Here is a 27,413-nt window from a genome sequence, read left to right on the forward strand (position 1 = left end):
TTAGCAACAACTAAAACATCTCTGCATTATCACCACTGTTTTCAGCACAAATCCAAAATATAGCCCCAGCCCCATCCTAGCTGCTACGAAGAAAATTAACTCTATCCCAGCTGAAACAAGGACACCCTGTCACCAAATACCACTGTTTTGAAAGCCCTGGTAATTTTTACCATGATTTCTTATCTACTAAATGGTTCTCAATTAATAGACTTTGGAAACCCAAAGACAAATCGTTTAATAATCATTACTTTTCTATACTGTAAGGGGGCAGCTTGTTTCATCTTATTTCCAAAGTGGGGAAGAAAAAGTGCATTGAGTATTTGTGGTCATAAACTCCATGATGCTTTTTCTCTAATAGTAATTAATTTTTAAGTCACTTTGGTTGTTTAAGCATGTTACCTACTGCTAGTGTACATCCCAGGTAAGAGTGGGTAACACGATAAACTTCTGTGTTAAAATGCACTGGAAGCTACTGGGGAAATAAGTGTACAAAAGCAAAACCATTTTGGTTAAAGATCAGTGGCAAAGCCAAAACAAACCAGAAAACCAGAGAAACCAAAGCATAGTTTAGAGCTAAATTAGGGCTCGATGTATTGGTTTTTAAGTCTTAAAAAGCCTGAAACTATGACTTATTTGGGGAATTGAGTGCAGTTGGTGGTAAACTGTCTTGTTTGTAAAATCAGCTTTGAATTTGGAATTTTTGAAACATGATTTTAAAAAAATTAAGCTCTTGAGGTATTTATTACATAGAAGGTTAAGAATATTAACGTGTGCTTGATGAATACAGTTTTTCAAAGGGAAAGTGTATGAAAATCAATATAATGCTCAGGGGCTGTTGATGTTATGTATGTCTACTCGTAACGGTATATAAAAAAATTACATGATTTATTTTTAAAATATATCAAAACTGTTAGGTATACTGTACCTAAACAGCAAGCAGAACTGTTCAGGCTGACTTCCCTTTTGAATAACAAAACTAAAGATGTGGTTGCAAAAGCCTTTGGAGGAAATTAATGAATAAACGGATTAAACTCTCCACCAATTTATTCCCTGATGATATGTTCAAGTCTTTCCAGCCTTTAAAAATAAAACCTAATTTGTAAAGTGAACAGGAAACAAGACACGTCCAGTTGAAAGATTACTTCAGTCTTTGAATAATGGCAAAAAGACTTTCTGAGAAAATATTGGTATCCTTTAAACAATCACATTTGATCTCACAAATGAATTCTTTTCTAATGGAACTAAGATATCCTACAGGAAAAAAAAAAACAACTGTTGAGAATAAATGGGAGGCAGAATTCAATATTTAACTTAATACAAAACAGTGGGACAGGATATTAAATGTCAGACTGAGTCTTGAGGCAAAAGTTAAGCTGATGCAATTTAAAGTAGCTGGAACAAGACACAAGTCAGTACATCTTAAAGATACAGGTTTGCCAAAGGAAGTACCTCTTATGGTATCTGGAATGTAATATGGTTTGTACTTATTCTGTTGTCCTCTTGTAATAAAAAATTCAAATATATGGGCATAACATTTGAAATGGTTTTAATACAGAGATATTTTCAAAAATCTATTGATGTTTTAGTATGGTATGTATTTTTTATTGTTTTACTAAAAGTTGAGCAAAATGACAGTTACAGAAACGGGATATAATGTTGGATAGTCGCAGGAGAGCAATGCAGCCGGTATAGTTTTTCTTAGACTGTTAGATTTTATTGTATAGTTAGCAGTTTTAGCATGTTAGGTTTACCCTTTCCATTTTTGCTTGTAGGACTGAATGAAAAAGTTGTTTTTGTACTTAAATGCACAGCAATTTATTAGTAACTTGCAGTGGCTATGGCTCATTGTATAAGTTGAAATATATGCTGCGCTTCTAGTGTAGTATTTTTTGATGTTATGAGGATTTTTGTTTAAGGAAACTTAAATTTGACATAAATTTGATTTCTCTGTTTTACTCATTACCATTAGTATAGTGATAGCTGTTATTGTGGAATGATACCTTTTGTGATATTGGCAAGAAACATTTTAATTTGACTTGACTAGTGAATAATACGATTATTAGATTTTTCTTATATTGTCTTGGATGTCCAATTCTCTTTCAAAGCCATCTATTTTTAGAATAATTCTTATACAAAGTACTTTTTCAGGACTGTCATGTATGTAAAATACCAACTGGCTTTCTTTTTTGCTGTGTTATGGGATATTGGTGTTGACTGTTTGAAATAAAGCTGCTTACAAGCTAGAAATAACTAGTTCTGGATGTTCAGGAATGCAGAAATTAATGAACTTAGAGCTTCACGTTTATCTGAACTTTTTTTAGCTTTTCTTTTTGGAAGGCAAACATCATCTTAGAATTCTTGATGAGAAATTGATTTTTAAAGGTGGAAAAGCATGAAACTGTCTTAAAAAAAAAAGCTGATTTTAGTAAGGTGTTTGTATCTGAACTTCTGTATCAGTTGGAATGATTAGAAAACTGATTTACTAAAGGACTGTTCAGATCCATGTAGCACTGCATGGCACTACATCAGTTTATTAGCTTTTCTGTCACATGTCATCAAATGCCAAGGTGCTTTTTGTAAGGCAAAAAGTAATATCCTTTTCATTTTACTGTTGTTTTCAGGGCTATCTTCCTGCAAATGTGGACCGAAGAGAGAGCACTTTAAAGAGAAAACGTAAAGAGTATTTTGCATTTGTTGAACAATACTATGATTCCAGAAATGATGAAAATCATCAAGATACCTATAGACAGGTAGAACGCCTATTGAAGTGTCTCTTACCTACAGGATATCTGCTGAAGAACTTAGAGATTATTTTTGAAGTTTGCTACTGTTTTTCTCTATATCTTTATTCTTACTGGATAGACAGCTCTCTAATCAATTGTTTTCTTACCATTTCAGAAGCAAAACATTAAATATTTTGGTCTGAAGTTCAAAACACTGGATTTCTTTTAATGTCAGCTTTAGGCATGCCATGTGGTGTTGCCATTTGCTGTCATGGTTTTCTGTTTAAAATTAGTATGTTGTTCAAATCTTTCATCTCCTGCTTAGACCCTCCTTCAAATGAGTGAGGGTGGGAAAGTATAACAGTGACTGTTTCTTACTAGCTCCGTGCTTCTGCTTAAGAAGTTGAAACTGTGCATAATGTGCAGTAAACATAGGTGTGCCAAACTTTCTTGCCCACCCAGATAAGCAGATAACTCCAAGTTTTTGTATTGAAACAAATAGTGTGTAACACTAACTATAGGCGAAGCAATCCTACTTTAGCCTTCTTTAGGACAGAAGAACCTGAGATCTTCCTTCCAGCTTCCAGCCTGATCTTTAGTAGCAAGAAGTACATTGTGATAGTGTCAAATAAACATAACTTCACGGAAATAGTAGTATGTATTTACTCACAATTACCCTGAGGTAATTGCCAATATGACTATAACTTGCAAACAATCAAAATGTGATATAGGCATCCTAAAATGTGAAAACAAAGTATGTTTTTAAAATTTTGCCTAATTTATAGATTGGCAATGACTTAAAGATTTAGCCATATGTTTTGAAATACAGTAAACCCACATTGTTCCAAAAATAATGATTGTCATGGTTTAAACCCAACTGTCAACCAAGCCCCACACAGCCACTGCTCACTCACCCCATAGCAGGATGGGGGAGGGAATCAGAAGAGTAAAAGTGAGAAAACTCATGGGTTGAGATAAAGACAGTTTAATAGGTAAACCAAAAGCTGTGCACGGAAGCAAAGCAAAACAAGGAATTCATTCCTTCCTTCCCATGGGCAGGCAGGTGTTCAGCCATCTCCAGGAAAGCAGGGCTGCATCACGTGTGGCAATTACTTGGGAAGACAAACGCCATCACTCTGAATACCACCCCCCTCCCCCCTCTTCCTTCTTCTCGCAGCTTCGTATGCTGAGCATGTCCCAGCCCTGTCCCGTCCCAGCTCCTTGTGTACCCCCAGCCCACTCACTGGTGGGGTGGGGTGAGAAAAGGCCTTGACTCTGTGTAGGCCCCGCTCAGCAGTAACTAACACATCCCTGTGTTATCAACACTGTTTTCAGCACAAATGCAAAACACAGCCCCATCCTAGCTACTATGAAGAAAATTAACTCTATCTTAACCATAAACCAGCACAGTGATAGAGTGGGATTATGACTAATACTGTAAAACCATAGGAATGTTTTAACTATTATTGTGTTTAAAAAGTATACTGTTGGTTCCTTTTACAGTATTCTTCTTTCTGTCTAATTAGATCCATATAGATATCCCACGCATGAGTCCTGAAGTTTTAAGACTTCAGCCCAAAGTAACAGAGGTAAGAATGATATCTGAAGAATTCTTTTTTTTTAGAAATAACTTTATTAATGAATCTGATGTCAAAGCATTATTTATTAATTAATTTTACAACACTTGCTATTTTGACTTCAGAACTAGCTTAAAAAAGTTCAAAAAATGAGGATACATAAGCATAGGCTAAAAATAAGACTGTAAATCTAAGCAGTAAAAGGAAAGGCATCTCATTAATCTCCTGCATTGAATCTGACAGTTTTTTCTTCAGTTTTGTTCCTTTGAGGATGTTTCCTTTTTTGCTTTTTATATATTTTGTTGTTAATGTGTTTTTGAAGTAATCCAGAGCATAGTTCCCATGGTTCTATGTATTCATCAAAATCATTCAAGGTCTGGAAGTTATCATAGTCATCCACTTGGGAAATTCTCTTTTCATGAATTTGTAGCATGACTGGTTTGTGTTCCTTATTTGATTTTGCTTCTTGTAAATTTTATATGTTGAGTATACTATTTAAATTATGTCGCTGCTGTAGTAGATGTACATCAGTTAATGGTAAATATGTTAAATTGGTCTATATTGTTAGGTAATTGAATCCCATGGGGACTTTTCTTTGTAAAGTATATAGGTCATAAACAGACAGTGTGAATCATCTGCTTTCAGTTATTGCTTGAAATCCTTCCATTTCTTCTCCTTTCTGTTGGTTCTAGTTAGACCTTGAAATGTACTTCCACGTAGGTTCTGTTAGCATCATTACAGAGCCATACAGGACATCATCTGATAGTGCCTCAGGTGATATGAGAAGTTAAATGCAGAACTGGCTTTCATTTGTTTTTTTGCTTGTCGTGGTTTAGCCCCAGCCAGCAACCAAGACCCACACAGCCACTCGCTCACTCCCCCTGGTGGGACGGGGGAGAGAATCAGAAGAGTAAAAGTGAGAAAACTCATGGGTTGAGATAAAGACAGTTTAATAGGTAAACCAAAAGCTGTGCGCGGAAGCAAAGCAAAACAAGGAATTCATTCACTCCTTCCCGTGGGCAGGCAGGTGTTCAGCCATCTCCAGGAAAGCAGGGCTGCATCACGTGTGGCAATTACTTGGGAAGACAAACGCCATCACTCCCAGTGTCCCCCCCTTCCTTCTTCTTCCCCCAGCTTTATATACTGAGCATGACGTCGTTTGTTGTGGGATATCCCGTTGGCCAGTTTGGGTCAGCTGTCCTGGCTGTGTCCCCTCCCAGTTTCTTGTGCACCCGGCAGAGCACAGGGAGCTGAAAAAGTCCTTGACCAGTGTAAGTGCTACTTAGCAACAACTAAAACATCTCTGCATTATCATCACTGTTTCCAGCAAAAATCCAAAACATAGCCCCATGCTAGCTGCTACCAAAGAATTTAACTCTATCCCAGCTGAAACCAGGATACCGCTCTTGCAATTCTTTAATGTAAATGGTCCTCCGCACATGTGGGAGAATTTGGTTTGAAGAAATAGCCTATTACAGGTTTTTGAAAGAAAATGGTGTAAGAATACTGCTTTCCATCTGCTTTCTGCAGAGTGGTGTTTTACTTTGGCTTTTCTAGGGAAGAGTCAGAGTAAAGTAAGAAAAATAAAGGGACAAGAAGGGAAACAATATCAGCAAGAAATAAACTAAAACTTATTCATTTCTTGAATAAGATCAGTGTCAGAGTTGTAGCTAGAAATGAGCCAGTAAATGAAACTGGACGTGCATATTATTTCATGAAAAAATGGCTTCAGAAACACTCAGATACTTCTGAGAGGAAAGAAATTCTTGAACTCTATCGGCAATAGTCTCTTAAATTATTCTAAAGATATACTTGCATCCAGCATAAAGGTTTGGGTTTTTTAATGTTTTTTTTTTTACTTCCTTGCGTTACATGATTAAACTGTTCTTAAGGTTTCAATGAAGATCATCCATGTCTCATAAACGTCTCTGTCGTTCAGATGTACGATGATTGTGTTTTTGTAGTTCTTAGTATGGGTGAACATACCCCAAAATGATGTCTGTGTCCGTCTGTCGTCCCCCCCCCCCCGTGTTTTTGTGAAGGAGAAATTAGAAGTTAACTTGTCTGGTGTAAGAATCTATGTATATTCTTGTTTTTAAAGGAATATTGCAAAGTACAAAACATGTCTTCAAGAATGACTTCTAGGCAGTGTGTTTATTTCTAAATTAGCTGAACAATTGCAAAAACAACTTTGAAATAAAAATTACCGGTAAACATCTTCTGTAGAACATACTGAATGTCCTTTTTATCAAAGTATATGGATGAGAAGTCAAGTAGCTTAATAAAAACAATACTAAGACAGACAGTCTTTGGAGAATATTTTGAAGTAAAGAGTTATTTAGTAAAATGATGAGATTCTCCGCTAGAAATAGATGCCTTTAGGATCTTGGACTAGTTTTGTCTTTGTTTATTTGATTATGCATGAGACAAGATGTATTGATATGACTGCTCTTAACAGATGGTTAATACACTTCTTTTGACTAGATGGAATCTTGATAATAGTTTGTAGGAACAGGTTTATATTTACCATGGATATCTGCTTTTTCCATAATACAGTTAGAAATGCTTGAGTGTAAACTTGTATTGATAATTAAAGAAGGTATGGTCAAGGTTTTCCAACATTTGAAATGTGTATTTTTGTTAAATATTTGGTGTTTGGGGAAAGGATCCTATGACAAGACATTGAAAAGAATTAGTTACAGGATAGTTACAAGCCCCTTTTGGTTGAATGATTAACTTAGAGCTAAGGGTTTATTTGGGAATTTGGGGAGTATGTTAATATGAAAAAGATATTAGTGTAGCATTTTTTACAAGCAGTCACAGTTGAAAGGAGATTTTCATTTTTAGTAGCTAAATTATAATCTGAAAATAGGCTGATTTAATAAAAATGCTGACAGTCAACTTCAGAACTAATAGGTGCTCCCAGAATAAACCACTTACTATTGCTTGGAAGTAACTAAAATAAAAAGGAAATACTGTGTCTAGGTAACTTCTTGCTAAGTAAAATCCAACATGTCAATAGAACTTTAGTAGCAAATATTATTCAGTAAAGTTTGACTCTGGAATGCAGTTTCACTGAATTTCGTGGGATCATTAAGCATGTGGAATTATTTAGGTCTTTCTCCCTTTTAACTCTCTTCTGGCAGATTAACAACATTGCTCAGGTAGTATATTCATTTAATGTCATTTACCGAGATTTCGTCTGCAAATTTTTTTTTTCATAAATTCAGCATTGTTTTAATTCTAGTTACTTGTTACACTTGTCCAAAGGTATGTTTTTCTAATGCTTCAGCACATATGTGTCTTACACACTGCCTTAAAATAAACATATTTTAAATCCACACTTTTTAGAAACTGTGGTTGCTCTTGCAAATAATGTAGAAATACTTCTCAAATTAGTCTGTTGTGTACAGCCCAATATCCCTGTTTGCTGGTCATACTTATATTTCTTTAGTTTGAATGTTTAGTAAATTGAGCCGTGTAAATTAGATTGACCTACTTCTCATCAATGGGATCGAGGCATTGTACAGCTAGATTGCTGCTGCTTTCTTTAAAAAAAAACAACACCACAACTAAAAAACCAACAACAAAACCCCAAAACACCCCACCCCCCAAAAAAAGGTCTTTGTCCATACCCTATCTCATCATCTTTTTTTTTATACTCCAACCCCCTTTTTTTTTTCCCTAGTAAGTAGTAAGGACAGGGATGGAAAAATGATAGAAAGCTTGGGGGAGCCGAAGGGACAGCTGATTAACACCAAAAAACCCAAAACCAAACCACTGTAAAACAAAGGTGTATTTTAATAAAATACTGTTAGTTGGGAGTGAGTGGTCTTGAGGTACAGAAGAAAGAGAATATGAAAAGGTTGGATAGCAGCCGTCAGTGGGATAAGGGGAAATGTGGGAAGTATTTGAGTTGTGAAGAAGTGATGGAGATCTGATTTTAATTTTTACTGATCCATCAGTATTCTGAACTTTACACAGCTGCAGTATCTTCATGTGTTAGATGTTTTTAGAGCTCCACTGATCTCCTGACTAGATGTGTGGGCTACTGGGAGGGTGGGCTTGCACATGGCTTTGCCTTTCCTCTCTGATATGAAAGACCCAAGCACAACTTTCTTGATGTCATCTTAGAAACACTAGTGCAAATGATGCTGGAAGGATCATAACATCCAACTTCTCCCTTGTTCCTTCCTCTCCCTTTCTGTGTTTTTGGAGCCCTATCCTAGCACAGCCTAATCCCCTATCCTCGCAGGGGATCCCTTCCTACTCCCAAGGGCTCAGTGCAGACAGGGGCCTTGTTCCCGGACCTCACTCCCCTCCTGCGAGGGGGAAGCTGTTGCTGGTCCCAGGTGAGCAACCGTCACTTCCACTTGCTTTTAAGGTCAGGTGGCAAGAGCTATAAAGAAGAGAAGGGAATTGGAGTATGGATCAAAGACAGGTTTTGAAAGATAGCATGGTGTGGAAGGCTCTTATGGTGGATATTAGGATGGTTTTTGTACATAATTTTGATGCTGCAGAGATTTAGAATAATGATACTGGTACTAGGGAGAATGTTATTTACAATGAGGTGAAGAGATTGTAGGTGACAAAGCTAAAAAGAATGACTATTCAAAAGACCATAAACATAACACCTGTACAAACCCCACAGTGTCCTGACTTCCATTTCCAAATGTTGCTATTCCAGGCTTTTTGTTATTCTTGGTGGTATCTGAGTCTGTTCCTAAAGGGCTTTTCATTAGAGTTAATAAAGGTGTTTTAATTTCTTATCTGAACTTGCAGTTTGGTTTCTGTAATAAAATGCTTCATTTTAGAAAAAGGCCTTTTGAGTCTGATGTGTGGAAATAACTCATATGTTCCTTTCAAAATCTGTTTAAAGTGTTTATATAGCTCGGGAGAGGGTGAAGGTAATGTTGGAGTGAAGACTTGAAGGACTGTGAATAAATATTATAAATTTTTGGGCCCTCGAGGAGGAGAAAGGAGTTGAGTCAAGTTTATTTTAAAGACTAGTGACTGTAAGTGTAGGTTTAATAAAATTAATTGGTTGATGTGGAATAGTTTGTAATTTATTATCAATTTCTGCTTTATCTTTAACTGAGTTTTGTTGAAATGGATAGTAGGTGGCTGTATATTTCCTGTGGAAGCTTGCATTACATGGGAGAAGTAATTTCAAGGAAACAACACTATTTAAACATAGTTTATAAATTTTTCCCCACCTATTTTTTCTCTCCACTTAGAGAAACAAAAAAACAAATTCTCAAAAGCTTTCATGATTAAAGCTTTGGAGGTTTCAGAGTTCCTCTGAGGTGGCAAAACTCCCAAGAAATTAAAAATCTGCGTTTAAGCTAATGTGGATGTTTCTCTTTTTGTGTATGAATATAGTTCCTACTGTTGTCATGAATGAAAGTTAAATTCAAAGGAGAATAATGATTGGTAATGACATCTCATGAGCTGTAGTGGTTCACAGTAGAAAAGTAATTCCAGTTTCTGTTGCTGGTTTGGAAATCAAGGAAGAAACATTTTGGGAAAGTGACTTTTTTAATGAGTCCTATTTGAACAGAGTGATAAGTGCTGTATAGAAAGTTAAATAAGCCTGCCTTTCAGGTATTCAGTGCTCACTTTTTTCAATTCAGAACAGTAAATGAGACTTTATTAAAATGGGTAGGAAATTGAAAACACTATTTCACTGTGTATTTGTTGAATTTCTGATTCGATGCATTTGGGGGTATTAAATCTGGTGTGCCAATCACTGAGTGATCCTTCCTGTTTAATAGCATTAAAAAACCCCCGCCAAACCAAACAAACAAAAATGCAACCAGAACACCCTCTCATCTTAGCTTTCGTACCTGGATTTTAATAATGCTTTAAAATCCATAGGCATCTCAATTTGCAATGCAAACTATGTGTATTACTAGGTTCTGAGGAAACGAAAGCTTGGTGGTACAACTTTTGTGGTTATTTGAGACATGCCTTCATGAAAAGCACTCTTCTTACAGTTTTTACAAAGGGCATTTTGATAGCTGTTACTGAATTACTGATTTTTTTTGTTTGTTTCTCACTGTGCATATTTTGTAACCCCGTTGCACCAGGATTTTTTTGTTTAGCTTAGTGCACAACACTATTCCACAGTTCTAATTAATCAATTATTATTTAAATAGGTTTTTCTAGTCACCCCTATCTGATACTTGTTTTCAAGAAAGGTATTTGCTTGAAGCAAAACACAGAATGATAACACTGATAGTACTGAAAAACTAATGTTACTGAAACTAGAAATGGCAACTGACAGAGCAGGAAGAATGGCTGTGAGCTAACTGACCTAGACAGATTTGCAATTTTCCAGTAAGAGTAAAATATGACATAAATAACTGTAACTTCATAAAGTTATAATTTTCTGAAATGTAAAAGCAAGCTGTAAATGGCAGAACTTAAGGTCTTATACAGTTGTTGATAGACAATGAAACCCCACTGGCTATTGCTAGATGGGCAGAGGTTGGTGTTTTTTCAGTTTAATATACAGTGCATATTAAAAAACATGAAGTGACAGGATTAGCACCAAGAAGAATTTATAGCTAAAGGAGTATCTTGGTTAATGAAAACAAGAGGCTTTTATGAAGAATTTGCTAAATGAATACCTCCCGTTCTGCCTTGTATTTGCTCCAAAACTGAATCTTAATTGTAGCTGTAATGGATCAGACATGAGCTGTGTTAGGGCTTGTGTTTTGGTGGCCACCAAAGCTTTTAATATTTATTGTTGTTGACTGTCTCGTTATGTAGATTTTCAGCATGCCAGGGGTATATAAAACCTGGAGATTAAGGAAAGGATTCTCAAAAGACACCTGTGGCAGAGGGTAGATGTTGGTGTCTGGGACTTGTTTTCAAAGGAAAAAGTGCAAATGTGTTTCAGCTTCAGGTAGCTCATGTAGAAGCATGTGATGGGACACTCAAATGCCCGGGTTTTCATATGTGTCACGCGAGTCTTGTATACCTAGACCTTTCCTTACTTGAAAATGACTGTAAGAGGGCTTTTCAACTAAAGAACAAGATTTTATTTAAACCAGAATTAGAATAGTGACTTCTTAATCTAGCAAAAGCTTGAAGTGAGATTGAATAGAAATAGTACAGGCTTATAAACTAAACTTCCTCTCCCTATTGCGTCCTTTCAGGGCAGGTCTTTTATGGGCTTTGTTTAAGCCTCAGCATTCATTGAATTCTGGTGTTGCAGCAAACTGTGCAATCTCCTTGGGGTCCTTATAAAACCTCTCTTTTTCTACTAATATTGAGGCCTGGTCTTAAGAGCGATGTAGTCCTTTGGTTGGAGCTCCTCTGCCTCTGCTCCACTTACCTGCCTCTGCATTGTGGTTTCTTGGGCAGACCTTCCAGGGAAAGAGCAAACATTCTTTTGTTTCAGAAGACTGTACCTGACTGAGTACCTGTAATTAGGGCAAAGCACATAGCAGCTTCCACTCTGCTGGGTTTTTTTTGCAGCATTTTAAAGATATGTGGCATGTTCAGAAGCAAATAATAGGGAGGAAATACAGCTTCCCACAGGCCTACATTGTGTCAGAGATAAGTTATGTCATTTCCTTGCTCTGTGCTCTTCTCGTGCTGTCCTTCCTGTGATCAGATATGTTCTGGCCTTAGGAGCTTTTACAGATGCTAAGCAAGGTACAGTTTACAGCGTTGAGGGAGTGAGGTTATGTGATACGGCAGCCAGTTGCCTGATTTTATTTTTCAGATTTTTTTATTAACCTGTATACATGCTTCTGAAGTCTAAAACCCCACACTGCAGTATTAGGCAAGCTTAACTATTATGGAATCTGTTTTTAATCACATGCTATTAAACAATCTAAGCTATATGAAGTACTTCTTTGTGTTAATTAGGAATAAATAGAATGCTGTATTGAGAAAGTTCTTCTTTCAAAGAGGTGAAAAATCTTGGGAAGATGATTTTGTATTTCTGCCTCTTGAGGAAAGAGGAATTTTATGTTATTGGAAAACCTCCAGTAATTAAATGCTACTTTGTTCTAACTACTGTAACTGAATTATATACTAGATTGCTTCTAGGATGTGCTAATACCCTGAAAATTCTTCCTTTTGAAGAAGTGAGAAGCTTACTCAGCACTGGAACTTAATTATGAATACAAGTGTTCATTTATGCTTTTGTATGCATATTTGTGTACTAGTACCTCTGACATTAAATTTGTCCTTGTATAATTTTCAAGTGTCTTGTTTAAAATGTGCTCCTCACTTGATAAATAATCTGATTGTTTCTTTAACTCTTTTTCAGATCTTTGAAAGAATTTTGTTTATCTGGGCAATACGTCATCCAGCCAGTGGATATGTTCAGGGCATAAATGATCTTGTTACTCCTTTTTTTGTAGTCTTCATTTGTGAATATATAGGTAAGGCTTGTCTTAATACTGAATTATGAATTGGTACTTGTTTTGGAACAGCATCTTCGTTTTAGTCTGAATAACAATTTGAATTAGCTAATCAAAGCATAATTTGATACAGAATTTTTTATAAAATCTTTGTAATTATAAATCTGTATAATTCTATTTGTGTACATACTGAGAAGCAATCAAACTTTAAGTAGTCAGTGGAGTTCAAGAATCTTCCAGGTTTTTATTCCAAACAACCTCCCCCCCCCCCCCAAAAAAAAAAAAAACCCCAACCAACCAAAGCCCTCTGTAAAAGTCACAGACAGCATTCTTGTTTGTCAGATCTGAAAGCAGGGGAAAAAAACCACAATCTAGCATTTGCTTTCATCTTGATTTCTAGTTAGGAAGTGTTTGCGATTCTTGATGCTTTTTTCTTCATAGGTGTTTTTATTCTCCCTTTTTCTCTCTCTTCTAATTCATGTTTTCTGTGAAAACTTTGAATTGTACATATTAAATGAGCAGATAGTTGAAGAAACCAAAACCAAACAACAACAAAACCCCCATGAAACAAGGAAACCTTTTAAATGAGTGGCAGGGGAAATTAATGTAGAGGAAGCCTATTAAACTGGATCTGTGTCTGAAAGAATGGCAACCTGTAATTAGGGTCTGAAAATTAAGGAAGCAGTAATGAAATTTCTCTGGTTAAGAGATCTGCTTTTCTGGGGTTTACAACACTACTAACAATAGTAGCGTAGATAGCTGTATTTCTGTTGCGTTTCTGGCCTTACATGTGAATATACTTTTTGAAAACTTTTATTTTGCGAACTCTGGTTAAATACTCACCTCTTACTAGAATATAATTGAAATCTTAAGTGTATATATTAGTATTTATGTCTTATAAACATTAAGAGTATGGCTTATTAACAATTCATTAATAATTTGGATATAACTATGGGTGTAAAAGGTGAGGTTAAACAGTACAAATGACAGTGTTAATCTGTCTTGAAATAAAATTGTTTTCCTCGTATTTCTATTTTTTATGGACACATACAATGAAAATACACAATGCCTATGTGTAAACTTGAGCAATGTGTTGTCTGGCTACTTCAGTGAGACTGTATATACTGGATTCTTCCTACCTTCTCTATGCAAGATGCCCATTGGCGTCTTAGTCCAGATTGATTAGATTTAATGAAGGACAGATTATCCTTGAGTGGATGATAGACTATCCATTTGCTCATTTGTATGGCAACACCTCTGTTGCTTCATTCCTTTCTTGTTTCATAGGGGGACATTTCATTGCTAAGCAACTAATGAGAACTACTGCTGCTTTCTCCCTAATCATCTCTTAAGTAGGGTAGAGGCCTACTCCTGAGAGTACTTGCAGTTTCTGCCTTTTACTCCCTCATTTGACAGATAATGAAAATGTTCTTAATGATCCTAGAACAGTAGGCCCTCTAGTAGACTTTAGGGTTGTTAATTGAAATAAGAAGTTCAAATGAGATGTGATTAGAGAATTGATATTCCATGTTAAATAGACCGTTTAATTAATATGGTAAATAAGTTTGTCTTTACCACCAACTTACATTTGGAGACCCTGGTGATTGTTAATGTATTTGCTAGTTTGACAGTGTTTTTGTATTGGGGAGCATCGTTATTCCAGTTAGTGTCCAGTGAAGAAAGACAAAACTCAAAAACTGACAACTATAAAAGATATTTTGCCACTGAAATGGTATGAAACTCATAACTGTATTCTAAAAGCTCATTTAAAAGCTAATATCTATGTAATAAGAAAAATACCGAAATGAAGGTATTTACTTCAGTGTAATATTGGTCCTGGCAAAGTGCGAACAGAAGTTATTTCCACCAGTGACATATAAAAACTTTGTAAGACTTGTCTTTAAATAACTTTTTGATTTCAGTCTTTCTTCTATATTGAAGTTACACTGAGTGATGCATTCAAGTAAAAATGAATAAGAGTGTGCATTTTACTTAAACTTGAAATGGGGATATTAAGTTTATCAGATATCTCAAAAATCCTGATATGTAATAAGATTACAGAAGGATTCAAAACACAGACTGTGAATTGTGCTTAAGTAATTTAGATAGAAATAAATGCAGAAATGCAGAAGTTTCCTTACAAAAATGTTTAAGCTATTAGTGTATCTAATATTTACTCCAGTAATACTCTGTATTTACCATAGACTTCTACTCTAGATTCTTGCTCTGATTTTAAGTGAATATTGGTTTGTACCTTAAATTGCTTTATTTATTGCTTTCTTTTAACTACTGATTTTTGTATTTTTCTCAATTTAACTGAAACCTTTGTGTTGCAGTTGAGTCACTTGGGTCCTGATTCATGCTATTGAAAATAATGCCATTTATTTTAGGTTCTTTCAATAATTAAAAAAAAAAGGTCCTAAAAGATTATTAAAGAGTAATAATAAATTATTATTAATGGCATTGTTGTTAATAATAGATCTGTGCTGATTAGATATTCTGATGGCATATTCTGATAATGTTTACACAGTTGCAGTTTTGTCAAATATTTTGGTGGGAGGCAAGCCATGTTTATTTTAGCTTTGTGACAACTGGAAGTGCCCTTAACCCTTAATCTTGCATGACAAGTGTGTGACATATTTCTTTTAGTGAGGGGAGTCTCTGCTCTGCTAAATACATCTAAAAACCATTTGGAAAAATGTTGTTAAAGAACTTCTGAAGCTACAAATGACTTGTATAGAAGTGATAATTTACTTGCCTAGTAACATTTATTGTCATTCATATCTTGTTGTGGTTTAGTCCCAGATGGCAACTCAGTCCACCCAGCCGCTCGCTCACTGCCCCACTGGTGGGATGGGAGAGAGAATCAGAAGAGTAAAAGTGAGAAAGCTCGTGGGTTGAGCTAAGAACAGTTTAATACTTAAAATAATAACAAGAACATTAGTAATGCAATGAAAAGGAAAATAATGGGAGAGAGGTGAAACTCGGGGTTGGGGTAGGGGGCAATGAACAGCCGGAACAACCCACATGTGTTGCAGCCACTCACCACCCGCCGACCCAACATTGCCAGTCCCTGAGCTGCAACTGCCCCACCTCCCCCCGCATGCCGACTGCCCCCGTTAATGTGCTGGTCACGGCATCACGTGGTATGGAATGAACATCCCATTGGCCAGTCGGGGTCAGCTGTCTTGGCTGTGGCCCCGCCCCCCCGGCCTCCTGCCCACGTGGCAGAGCAGGGGAAGCTGGAATGGTCCCCAACTACTACAGATGCTTCTTAGTGACACTGAGCCGCTACTTAACAGCAACTAAAGCATCAGCGTGCCATCAGCACTTTTCTGGCTACAGCGAAGAGATTAACTCTATCCCAGCCAAAACCAGCACATATCTGAATTCCAAAAAGTAGGTTTGTGGGTCTTTTTATAAGGACCAAAGTCATAGATTTGTTGATGGTTTAGTATAGATTGAGGTACCTAATTTTAGCACATAGGTTCACACATTTGGAATAGGTTGAGTGATTGAATGTATTAATTGAATATGTTAAATGTTGATAGCATTCTGTCAACCTTTCCAGCAGTGTAAGTGTGATGAAAGTTTAATTTGGTGATGCCTCATTAGCTCCCCACTCTACAATAAAAGCAGAATACCATAACATTTTCAGCAAGATAAAACTTGGTTGTCAAACCAAGCTAGGAGAGGCACAGCTGCAATTAAAGAAAATTTTGGAGAGGGTAGGTACTGGGCCGTGCTGGAACACAGTAGATTCAGATTAGGATTTCTGGTCTAAATTATGAGGAGTAGGAATTTAACCTTAGCTTTCTCATACCAGGTGATTGTGTACGTCATTCTCAACTGTTTTTTTTTTTGTCCCTTCCGTGAAAAATTCTAGAGATCTGTAAGCTTATTCTTCCATAATATAATAGCTTCTCTAGAACTTCAAATGGTACTGGTTTTGGAAAACTATTTCATGCTTATGTGTAACCTACTATATGACAAAGTACTGTTATAACGTGTCGTTAGAATAAATGCTAATTACTGTCAGGGCAGTTTTCCTGAAAGCTCTGTAGTGTATTAGTTTGTGTCAAAATGAATCTTGACCATGTAGATGAAATTCCAGAGGTATTTTGTTAATGAGATAAGGTAAACCATGTGACTGCTCAGTGTTTGCTGACTTTATGTGGACAAGGACATTTTGCACTGGATTGCAAGTCCTATATCAAGTTGCCACACGTTGCTGTCTCTATATACTTTCGTGTTGCTCTGAGTTCCTGTTGATCTACGTTGTTTCCAAATACGAAGTTGTGCTGCACAGTTGCTTGTGACTTCTGGTGCGTAGAGTCAGCTACATTTCACTATATCTGACATTTCAGTATTACACCTGCATTTCAGTAATTAACTGGGCCTTGTGTGTATATCTAGAACTACAGAGAGGACCTGGATTTATTCGCCATCCAGAGAGATGAAAGCTCAAGAAGAGCGCTATAAGGATGCATGTCAGGCCGTTGCTAAATGGGATGGCTGTGTGAGATCACTGTGAGACCCCTAGCACTGTTAGGTCAGGAGGAAATTAGGAGTTAGCAGGAAGTCAAGGGCAGAAAATGAGCACTACTGTAGTACTTCATTTTGTGTTGGATAAAGAATGTCAAGAAAAACAAGCCTGCTGAAGACGGGAATGGTGATTGAGATACTGTCTGCAATCTTCTTGCAACAAATGAGCTGGAGAAAATTTGAGGATATTTACAAGAACTCATGAACTGAAAACTTTGGAGAGAGGGGTCTTACCCTTGTAAGTATTTTAAAATCCTTTTGTAGAAGGCATTAAATGCAACTTCTGTTGCCTGCTATTTTTTAAATTGAAGGTACCATGACTTTATAGAATAATTATTCCAGGCTCAAGTCATAATGGGGTTTAGTGAGAACACAAAGGTTCTTTGGTCTTGGAAAAGCCAATTCTGTCTATAGCTTGCTCTCTTACCTTTCTTTCCATTCCCTTTTGTGTCATAGGAATTCTTCCTGTCCTTAAAATGAGACTTCATACTGCTTATTGCCTTCTTTCCTTTTCAGCTGCTGAAATAATTAAACCTAAAACTATTAATTTTGGGCTTTTTTTGGTGTAGTTTGTTGAATGCTGTATCTAAAATTGTTGTTTTCATAGTATAATTGGAGTAATGTTTCAGAGCATTGTCATGGCTGTATCTGAAGTAATTCCTCAGTGTTTGTTTATAAAAGATGAAGAGTTGTCCATTTAGCAGAGGTTTGTTTTTTTTTCAGGAGAGTTGTGATTTTTATGCAGTAAGTAAATCTGTTTAGAATGTACATAAAACTGAATTTCTGAATGATAAGGCAGTAAGCCAGAGAGCAAAGAGTCTTAATCCACTGACTCCAGAGAGCTGCTAGAAGACTTTTTCCAATACTTACAGGGTTGGAAGGTAAAATTTTGTTTTAGTATGCATGATTTCCTTTACAAGACAAAGCTGAAATCATGATTGCTCTATGTAAAGTAACTTGACATAATTAATCCTGCGGTCTAAATACCTACACCTTTCTTATTTAGTTCCACCAATTCACTAGTCCGTGGAGAATTATGAGTAGGACTCATGCATTGGGGTTTTGAGGAGATGAGGTGGAAGAGTTGTAACATATTTGTAGTTATTCTACTTAGAAGAGACTGAGTGGAACTGAGGGAATGACAAATTGTTTTGACAAAAATGGAAGTTGAACAAGGAGCTATAACTGGATTAACTGGATGCTTCTCTCCTTCCCAGGCCCTTCATGTGGTTAGAGACTGAGAGAATCATCCTTGCTGTCTTCTGGTTTACCAGGAAAGAAATGCTGGAAAACCTCCCAGCACAGAGTGCTCAGGAATGTGAGGGATTTCCTCAGTTAGAGAGATGAAAAAATTTTATTTGTGGTTGTTGTATGCTCTTGAACTTTTCTGATAATTTTGGCATTACACTGTTACAAACTTCTACTGTTTTAATGCTTTTCTGTGTTCAAATAAATACATGTTTTTGAACAATACTGTATTGAAATGTTTTTATTTACAAATTTGTGAAACCTATACAAATTAAATCTGCATAAAAGCACTGAGATGAAGCATAACTGACACTTTAACATTTTCTTGCAAGTTGTAAAAGTATTAAGAAAATATTTCCTCATTTTTAACTGTTGTAAAACTTTCATGAAAAACTATTCAAAATATTAAGTCACTCTTCTGTCATATGAAAATTTGATGCCACAAGTTCCATTTTGTCACATTATATTTTCTCTCCTTAATCCAAATCACCAGTACTGTAGTTTCCACATACAAAGGTGTATTTCAGTGCTGCTGGTTAATAATTTCAGTGATGTTCTGTGGTAATACTCATGACATCAGTGAAATTGACTGAAATTCTCATAAACATGAACATTATTCTGTGAAGTATTCTTTGATAATTGAATGGTTATCTGTGTGACTTGGGAAGAAAGCTTACACAAAACTCTTATTAATTCAAGTCTTGAAAATACTGAAAACCCAATTCTGTCTTCTACAGAAGATCAGAAAACTTCATACGCATTCTTCTGTAAGAGATCTGCAACACAGACAAGCCACTCAGTGATCTGAAACTTCTGACTTACCTGTCAGTTCTCTTTAAAGCACTCTTTGCTTTTACATATTATGAAACACTTGGTATATATATACATATGTATGTATACACCAAGTGTTTCATAATATAATACAATGCAGAAATTGTTCAGCATTATCTCAGCTTGCTGTGAAATAACCACTGTTCACTTTTTCAATTTCTTGGAATATATTCCCCCACTTTCACCATGTTGATGCGCCAGTCTGTTGTCCAGTGAATGTATTCTGAAACTGGTACAGAGTAGCTGAGGAGAGGGAAGACTGTGATGAATAAGATAAAGAGCATTTGAATTTGTTTTTACACATTGATGATTCCTGCTTTGCACCGTGAAAAAGGTGAAGAAGATCCACAAGTAAGCAGAGACCTGTGTTGTGCCCATCCACGGCACTGAGGTCTTGGTACTTCTGTACCAGTCCTCGGTGCTGCGTGGCAGAAGTTATTTTGGCTGTGGTGGGAATGCAGCTAGAAATGATAGGTGCTAACAGAGAGTCCTAACAGGGTCTTTCCGAACTCATTATTAAATAGTCTTCGTGGAGCCAAATCATATTTCATCCTGTTTGTTTCTTATGATTTGGCTTGTTCTACTTTATTTAGGAGCTTCCAGAGACCCTTTTATAGGTCTCATTTCCTCCTTACATCTTCTGTTTTATATCACCTATCAGATTCCTCAGCTGGAATTTAACCATTCTTTTGGTGCAGAAAGTGCTAATTGCCCTATTTTTAAGTCACTGCGATTTTTAGATTGATGTTTATAGTCCTGTTATAATTGATCTTTGTGAAGGAGCAGTGTATTCTGAGAATTTGTAATCACTTTAAAATACATGCATATCCTTCTCTAATTCAGAGGGTTGTTTTTTATTTTTATTCACTTAAATATTTTTGAGTTGTAATGAAAAAACACCTAAGTTCTTCCAGGTAAATTACATTGCATCTAAGGAGATAAAAATATAGACCTAAATTTTAGTGCTTTAAAAAAATCCCTTAACACTTTTCTGAAGCACTTGGTTGACTAGATTATATTTTTAACTTGTTAATTTGTTTTTATGTATGTCTTGCTTAAGAAAAATGTACCATTCACAATGTCTGAGCAACTTTATTAATATATAATACAGTTTTTCAGCCCTAACTGGGTAAAGAAATCTTACTATTCCACATCCTTCTTTTCACTTTAATCAAGGAGGAGAATCCATGTGAAAATAACTAGCAGTGGATTGTTTGAATTGTTTGTCAGCTTGCAGTGCTTGCCATAACATACTGCTGTGTCTAGGGCTGGTTAATAAAGCAGTATATCTGGAGGTAGCGCAAACAGGATTGTAAGGAAAATGTGGATGGTTTTAAGAGGACATCTCATGCTTAGTTTTTGAAGGGTTAAGGAATGAGAGCATGAACAAGGTCAAATATGCCTGCAGGACTTGTGGAATGGAGAGGATTAATAGGGGGCCAATGAACTATAAATTGCCTTTAATCTTTTGATACTTTTGGTTTTGTGTTTGAATATTTTAATTATTTACCTGGACAAACTCATCTTTATCTTTCAGCATAACGAGTTGGAATATTTATTTTTTAGTTGCAGTAGTGCTGTAGTCTTGTAGTGAGTATTTTGTTCTGGCTTAGAGTTATAAAACTATTTCAGTTAAGTACTATTTTTTTCCTGTAGTTATAATAGTAGAAGTCCTAATGAATATAGTTGAGCTTTATCCAGGTATGCACTTTGTGTGTGGCTTGCTAGTGACAGAGTTTATTCCCTACTGTTTTTCCCTAGTTGCTTAACATACTGGAAGTCTGTGGTGGCATTCAGTATCAAATATATGAGTAAATCTGTCTGCATGAGATCTCCCTTAGTCTGCTTTCATCAAAATGAGGTGATTTACTTATTGAATTAGTGGATTTTTAGCTAATTGTAGTAACCCAATTAGGGCTACTGGTATTTCTTGGAGTGTAGTAACTTTGAGAGGGTCTTAATAATGAGCATCTGAGCACACATCTACAAGTAACTGTTTGGTGTAGTTGGGTGATAGTATATTGCTACATAGATTTTACTCATTAAAATATTTGATTCCCAGTAAGGGCTTGGAAGTGTGTGAGCTAGATTACTTTGTGCTGTAGAATTCATCTTCTTCAAGGTTCCATTTACTGTTTCAAGAGGTTAACATACCCTGCCTGTCCTGGCTTCATTTCACCACTCTTCAAACTTAGCAGTGGAGCTGCATATTTATTCCCAAATCAGGTTTAGTTGGACAGAAAAGGGTTCACTTGCCGTGTTCTTAGATCACACAGCTAAATCAGGGCTTGCTGCTGTCAAAATTGGTAGCCTTGCTTTGTCTTTGCCAGTGCCAAGTATGTGTTCCTGTCTTCACTTTGTTCAGCATTGGCTTTCCTCTGGCACAGTGGGTCAGTTCAGCCAAACTGGCAGGAAATTAGTCCCATAATGAAATGAATAATGTAATTTGCAGCTCTCATCTGAGGGATCAGAGATGGATGTCTCGGATGTGAGGATAGGAGCATGTTAGGGAAGAAGGGAGAAGCAAGACCTCTGTTCAATGCTGGGTTTAGACTGCTTTAGCTGTGTTGTTAAGCTGCACCCTTGTGATAAGACTTTGTGAATTCCACTTACTTTTCGTTTAGCAAGTTAAGGAGCACTCAAAAGCATCTCAACAGACAGATGTAGGGTATGGTAATCTGCTTTTCTAGTGTAAAAACTTAATAGTACTGTCTTGAATGGCTACGATATATTATAATAGACAATACTGTTTTACAAAATCAATCTTTCTCTACTTCTGTGTTTCAGTTTTGATTTCACTGTTTTCAATATACAGTCAGATTTCCAAGCTATTTATAACATTTCATCTGAAATGCTGGGTGAGTGGTTGCATCCAATAGACTTCTTGGAGAAAAATCTGAGACGGACTGAGCTAGTTTTAATCAATAATTGTGGTAACCAAGCAGTGTTGCCATTTTCAACTTGAAGACTAATTAAAAAAAAGACTAATATGCAAAATTTTTTAATGCCCCTGAAAATTCCTTGATTCTTTGCTTATTGTACGTAGAATTGTTTTTATTGTTACTTCTGTTGTGTTTTCTATAATCTTCTTTTGTTTTAAGTAGTTCCATAGATATTTATAACCAAAGTGTTCCAAGTCTTACCATATTGATGGAATCGAGAAAATAACTCCAGTCATCTTTGTGACCTCCACTGAAACAAAATTAAGTTCTTGAAAATCCCCTTGCTTAACCACACAAATTGTAAAATCAAAATTCTTATTCTTATGAACTGGGCTGTGATAAAATGTCTTTTTTATTTTTATTACAGAAGTATAGTAGTAACAGTGTTGAGTATTTAGTTCATAAAGGTGTGTTAGTAGAGGAAGTAGGATGTAACCTCAGCTTCACTATCTGCCAGGGAAAAATTAACTTATTTTAACTGAAACTTTTCTGGGGGTACTTTTAAAAAAGGTTCCTATCTTTTTGAAGTGGAATAAGCCTAATTAAAGTTTGACTTCTCTCACTGCGGTTAGCAATTTCTGTCAGAAGTGAAAAAGACATTAAGGTTATCCTAGTAAGTATATCCAACTGCTTAATTGCCTGTTATTTTTAGTTCTCTCTCTGAGAGAAGATTAATATTTTGAGTAATGGTATTAATTGCTCATAGTGTCTTCCGAGTTTCTGTTTAAACTAAGGAAAGGAAAAAACACCAAACCCTGAAATTTTAAGGTGTATTCGTCTTCCAGATATTTTTAGGCTTTTAAATATTCAAAGAAAGGGCAATCAACATAACTAAAGCAAAGATTCTTGAATGTTAATGCTGAATTAAAAAAAAGTACATAAAGTATATATGAAAGATGCCTGTGCAAAAAAAAAATCATTAACAGGGAGTCTATTGTCATGCTAATGTAAAACTTAACTCTAACATATAGAATTGCAAATATTTTACCAGGGATATCAGAATTCAGTTCATGAAACCAAAATCCTAAAATGTGTAAAGGTAGAGCTCAAAACCCCACGACCTGTTGGAAAATGTAGTAATAATACTTCAGTTTTACTGTTAAATTAAATTTTCTGTTGCATTTATTCTTATGTACTCATCAATCTAAATTCAAGTTTGGATGACGAGAGAAGCTGTCGCAGTTGTATTCATCCATTTGAGTTTTATGAAGCTTCTTTATCGCTGTTTGCATCTCATTTGAAACAGTTTGCTCTCTAGTTTCAAAGTGTAAAGTAGATTCTACCAGATCTTAGTAGGATTGTTGCACTGCTTTATAACATTACTATTTACTGTCTAGATATTCATGGTATTTTTTGACTATTTGAACAATTTTTCAGATAATGCTGTCTTTGAATTTTGTAGTTCTGAACTGTTATATATTCAACATACTTCTGTGGGCAAATTATCAATACAATTCAAGATGACAGTTTGGTTTAAAATTTTTCTCATGAGCTTTTATTTGATAAATAAGAGAAGTATGTATTTGTGTAAGTTGTTTTTACTTTGGAAAGTATTTGTTCTATTCCTTTGTGCTTATGCTAATTTCATAGTGTCCTCAAACTGAAATAATATATTTGTCTAAAAACAATTCTTCAGTGTAATTGCCCTGATTTGTTTATCTCATGCAATTTGATCCAATTTTTGTAAATATAGAAGCGTAAAAGGAAAGATGCTTTCCCTTGTTTTAAATGCTATTCCTAACTTGTTCTCAGTCAAATGAAATATGGTAATACAAGGAATAGAAAAGTCAGACAGAACGTAGGTGGTGGATTTCTGCTAAGAGTATGCCAGAGGTTACTCAGGTATTTCAAATTTAAAAATGTAAGTGATTTCCTATGAATATACCTTCACAGAAAAACATTGTTACATTAAAATGTAGCTTTGCCTTTCTTCAGGAGATGAGAGGGTAAAAATCTGTAATCCTCAAACTTACTTTTTTTTTTCTTTGCTTTATTTTTTTTTTCCCAAATGTCAGCATTATTTTTGTAGCACTTTGAATAAAAGGAGAGGACTTTCATGTAATTAACAAGAAAATACCTGAGTGGTTCAGATTGTCATATAAGAAAATGCTCTTCCTTTTTCAGAGTGGTATCTACATACTAAGTCTGTGTGCTCTCAGTCCCAAAGCTGTTTTCAAAGTAGTGATATATCTAATTATCATAGTGCAATATTTTAATTGAAAGTGTAGTAAGCAACAGTCTCTGTATTTTTGATCTGTGTTCTGGGACGAGCTTTAAAAAAAAGCGTCTAAAGGGATTAAGAAAGAATGGCTACAGAGAAAAGCTGCAACAGCAACTATTGAAGGAGCAAACATTATCTCAAATGTTTAAATAAGAGTCAGATGGAGGATTTATCAGACTTAATGATTTCTGTTGACTGGTAGTAATTACTTCCAGGTTCTACTATTTGATTTCATTGTTTTTATCTTAAAAATGCTGCTTTCTTCTTAAATAGAGAATTAAATAAAAATATTTGATCTTTGTTGGCATAAGATAGTAACGGGAAAAAATGGCAATTGCCATTTCATATAAATTTTTTTGAATCATTTATGTCTGTAGGTGTAAGATTACCTTCATCTTCCTACTCTTCCTAACATAATATCTTGTTCTAGTACAAAAAATTCTTATTGATGTTGGGGCAGAAGTAACTGGATTATATTTTCTTAAATTTACAGCTTCCTGCTATTTGTTCTGTTCTGCACATTATTGTGAGTGGAGGCATCTGCAGGTGGGGTTTGAGGTTTTGGGTTGGGAGTTTTTTTACCTTTGTCTGCATCTTCTGTATCGTTTGAAAGAAGAGTATGTTGAGAATACGAACCAGTATGTTACAATGTATGGCCCAACCTCTGTTTTTTATTCGTAGTAAAACTGTGATGTGAAGACTTTCCCAAAAAGCAGAATCAAAACGTGAAAAATAGGAAGAAGTTTATAACCCCAGGAAGTTAAATCCCCTTTTAGATGAGTATCATGGTTTTACATTTTAGAGGAAAGCCAGGTAGGGACTTGTAAAAACTTCTTCAATCGTACCGGTGCCAGGAAGCCTGTGAAAGATTCAAGAAGTCTGACAGAGGTGTGAAGGGAACCTCTTAAGATGTCACCCGATAGCAGGGGAGCTGTGTGGGTTCTTTGATTAGATATTTCCTGTGAAAAAACTTTCCAGACCTTGTCTTATGAACAGAATCAGAGGAATTCTTTTAAATTTTTGCTATAAGAGATGTAGAGAACAAATCCCTAAATTAATAAGAAATTTTGAAGGTCAAATGGGACTAACCAAAGGTTTCTAACAAAATTAAATTAACGTTTCTGTAATGTGGTAATGTCTTTATAGTCCATGAAAGCAGCTTTTGTGCTATCTCCCTAATAAATCAGTTGGTGTGACAAGATACATGTTCGTCCTATAAACCCTGCCTTGCTTCTTCTCTGGCTATACTTTTTTTTCCCCTAGCTATATGGTTTCAGCTCACTGAGAGGTTCATCCAGTTTGAGTCACTCAGCGTGCTACCTTCTGTCTTTTACTAGAGGAAATCTTCAAGACCTTTGTTTCATTAATTTAATTTTATACTTTGATTAAACAGATGAGTTGTACAAATGCTGAGATAGCATAATTATACTAGTTTCTCTTCTATTTCTGCTGCCTGGTGAGCAGAATTGCTTCCTATACCACAGGTTCTTTGCTGTCTCCTTCCTTCCTGAAAGTTTATTCCACATCATTTTACTACTACCAGGCATTTACATTCTCTCCAAGAAAGTCTGTTAGATCACAACAATTGCTCCATTGGCTGTGTGATTTTTATTTTCTGCTGTTTTATTTTTTCTTTTAAAGCAGAGTTTACTGTGAGGTGTTCCAGGGTGAGACCCTGGAACAGGTTGCCCAGAGAAGCTGTGGATGCCCTGTGCGTGGCAGTGTTCAAGGCCAGGTTGGATGTGGCTCTGAGCAGCCTGTTCCAGTGCAATGTGTCCCTGCCCATGGCAGGGCGGGTTGGAACTAGATGATCTTTAAGGTCCCTTCCAACCCAAACCGTCCTGTGATTCTATACTGTTCTTCAGATGGAAATCCATAATCTTGCTTGTGTTCTACTTCAGGTGCCTTGGATAGTTTAGAGGCTTAATATGGATTTTCTTCTGGCCTACTGTACTCTATATTAAATATTATTTTACATTTTCATAAGAAAAACCGAGCTCAAATTTTGTCATTAGTAATAGAATAAATAAGTGAGAACTAGTCTTTTGTATTCATTGTAAGTATGTGAGGTTTTCAGCTATCTCAGATTTGTCTGTTAAATTGTTAAATCACAGACTTTTTGTATTATTCAAGTATTTACTTCTAGCTCTTCTGGTTGTTTTTGGTTGTTTTTTTTTTTTTTAAATGTACTAACGGAGTCCTATTTTGGTGCATAAGATGATGTGTTTAAGTGTTTGAATATGATTACTGATGTGGATTTTAATTATCTTTTTTTAAGTTTGTTTTGCATCTGTGTGTGTATTTCTACATTTTTAAATACATGTGTCTAAGGAAGACTTGTTATTTCATGATGCTTAATGCACACTCCCAGAATTTTAAGAATACATTTGGTGAATCTTACTTTAAAGATAATATATTTCTTTTAAGTTTGAAATATCTTTTGAAGGCTAGTAAGAAACTAATAGACTTGCACAGTGAGGAAGTAATGAGAGGTATTTTATTTGAAACTACAAACTGGAAATATTAGGCCATGGGAATAAATGGAAAACAAGATCTTGAATAATGGTAGAAGCAGTAAAATGAACCTGAAGAGAAACAAAAAGATTTCTGCAGGTGCAAAAATGAAAGAATTGTGAAGAAGGCGGAAGTTAATTACAACTAATGAAACCATGGGAGAGATGTGTATTCCAAAGGGAGCTGCATATTTTGGTTCTGGCTTGTGCATTCATTTTACTCTCCCCCATGGTTTCCGTATAGTTGTAATTAATGATCATCTTTCTATAGTGAAGCAGCACAGAGGTGGTTATAAGCTCAGATCTAAATCTTCTCAAGCATGCTTTCTAATAGACTGGGAAATTACTTTAATGGCTTTTGGCATCCAAATGTCACAACTTTGTGTCTTTGTTATGAGGTAACTCACAGGAAGAAAAGCTAAAAGAGAAAGA

At 35.7% G+C, this 27,413-nt stretch overlaps 1 protein-coding gene across 4 annotated transcripts in view; it reads left to right on the plus strand.

Annotated features, from left to right (window-relative positions):
• Positions 1–27,413, plus strand: part of TBC1D22A (TBC1 domain family member 22A) — a 186,632-nt gene that overhangs the window by 35,467 nt on the left and 123,752 nt on the right. For all 4 annotated transcript variants that reach the window (XM_064445566.1, XM_064445556.1, XM_064445574.1 and 1 more), the window contains exons 6-8: positions 2,622–2,750; positions 4,250–4,312; positions 12,588–12,702. In XM_064445566.1, the coding sequence (XP_064301636.1) occupies positions 2,622–2,750; positions 4,250–4,312; positions 12,588–12,702 (307 nt within the window). The remainder of the gene's footprint in view (positions 1–2,621; positions 2,751–4,249; positions 4,313–12,587; positions 12,703–27,413) is intronic.

This window comes from Phalacrocorax carbo, chromosome 1 (assembly GCF_963921805.1).
Source record: "Phalacrocorax carbo chromosome 1, bPhaCar2.1, whole genome shotgun sequence".
Taxonomy (NCBI): Eukaryota; Metazoa; Chordata; class Aves; order Suliformes; family Phalacrocoracidae; genus Phalacrocorax; species Phalacrocorax carbo.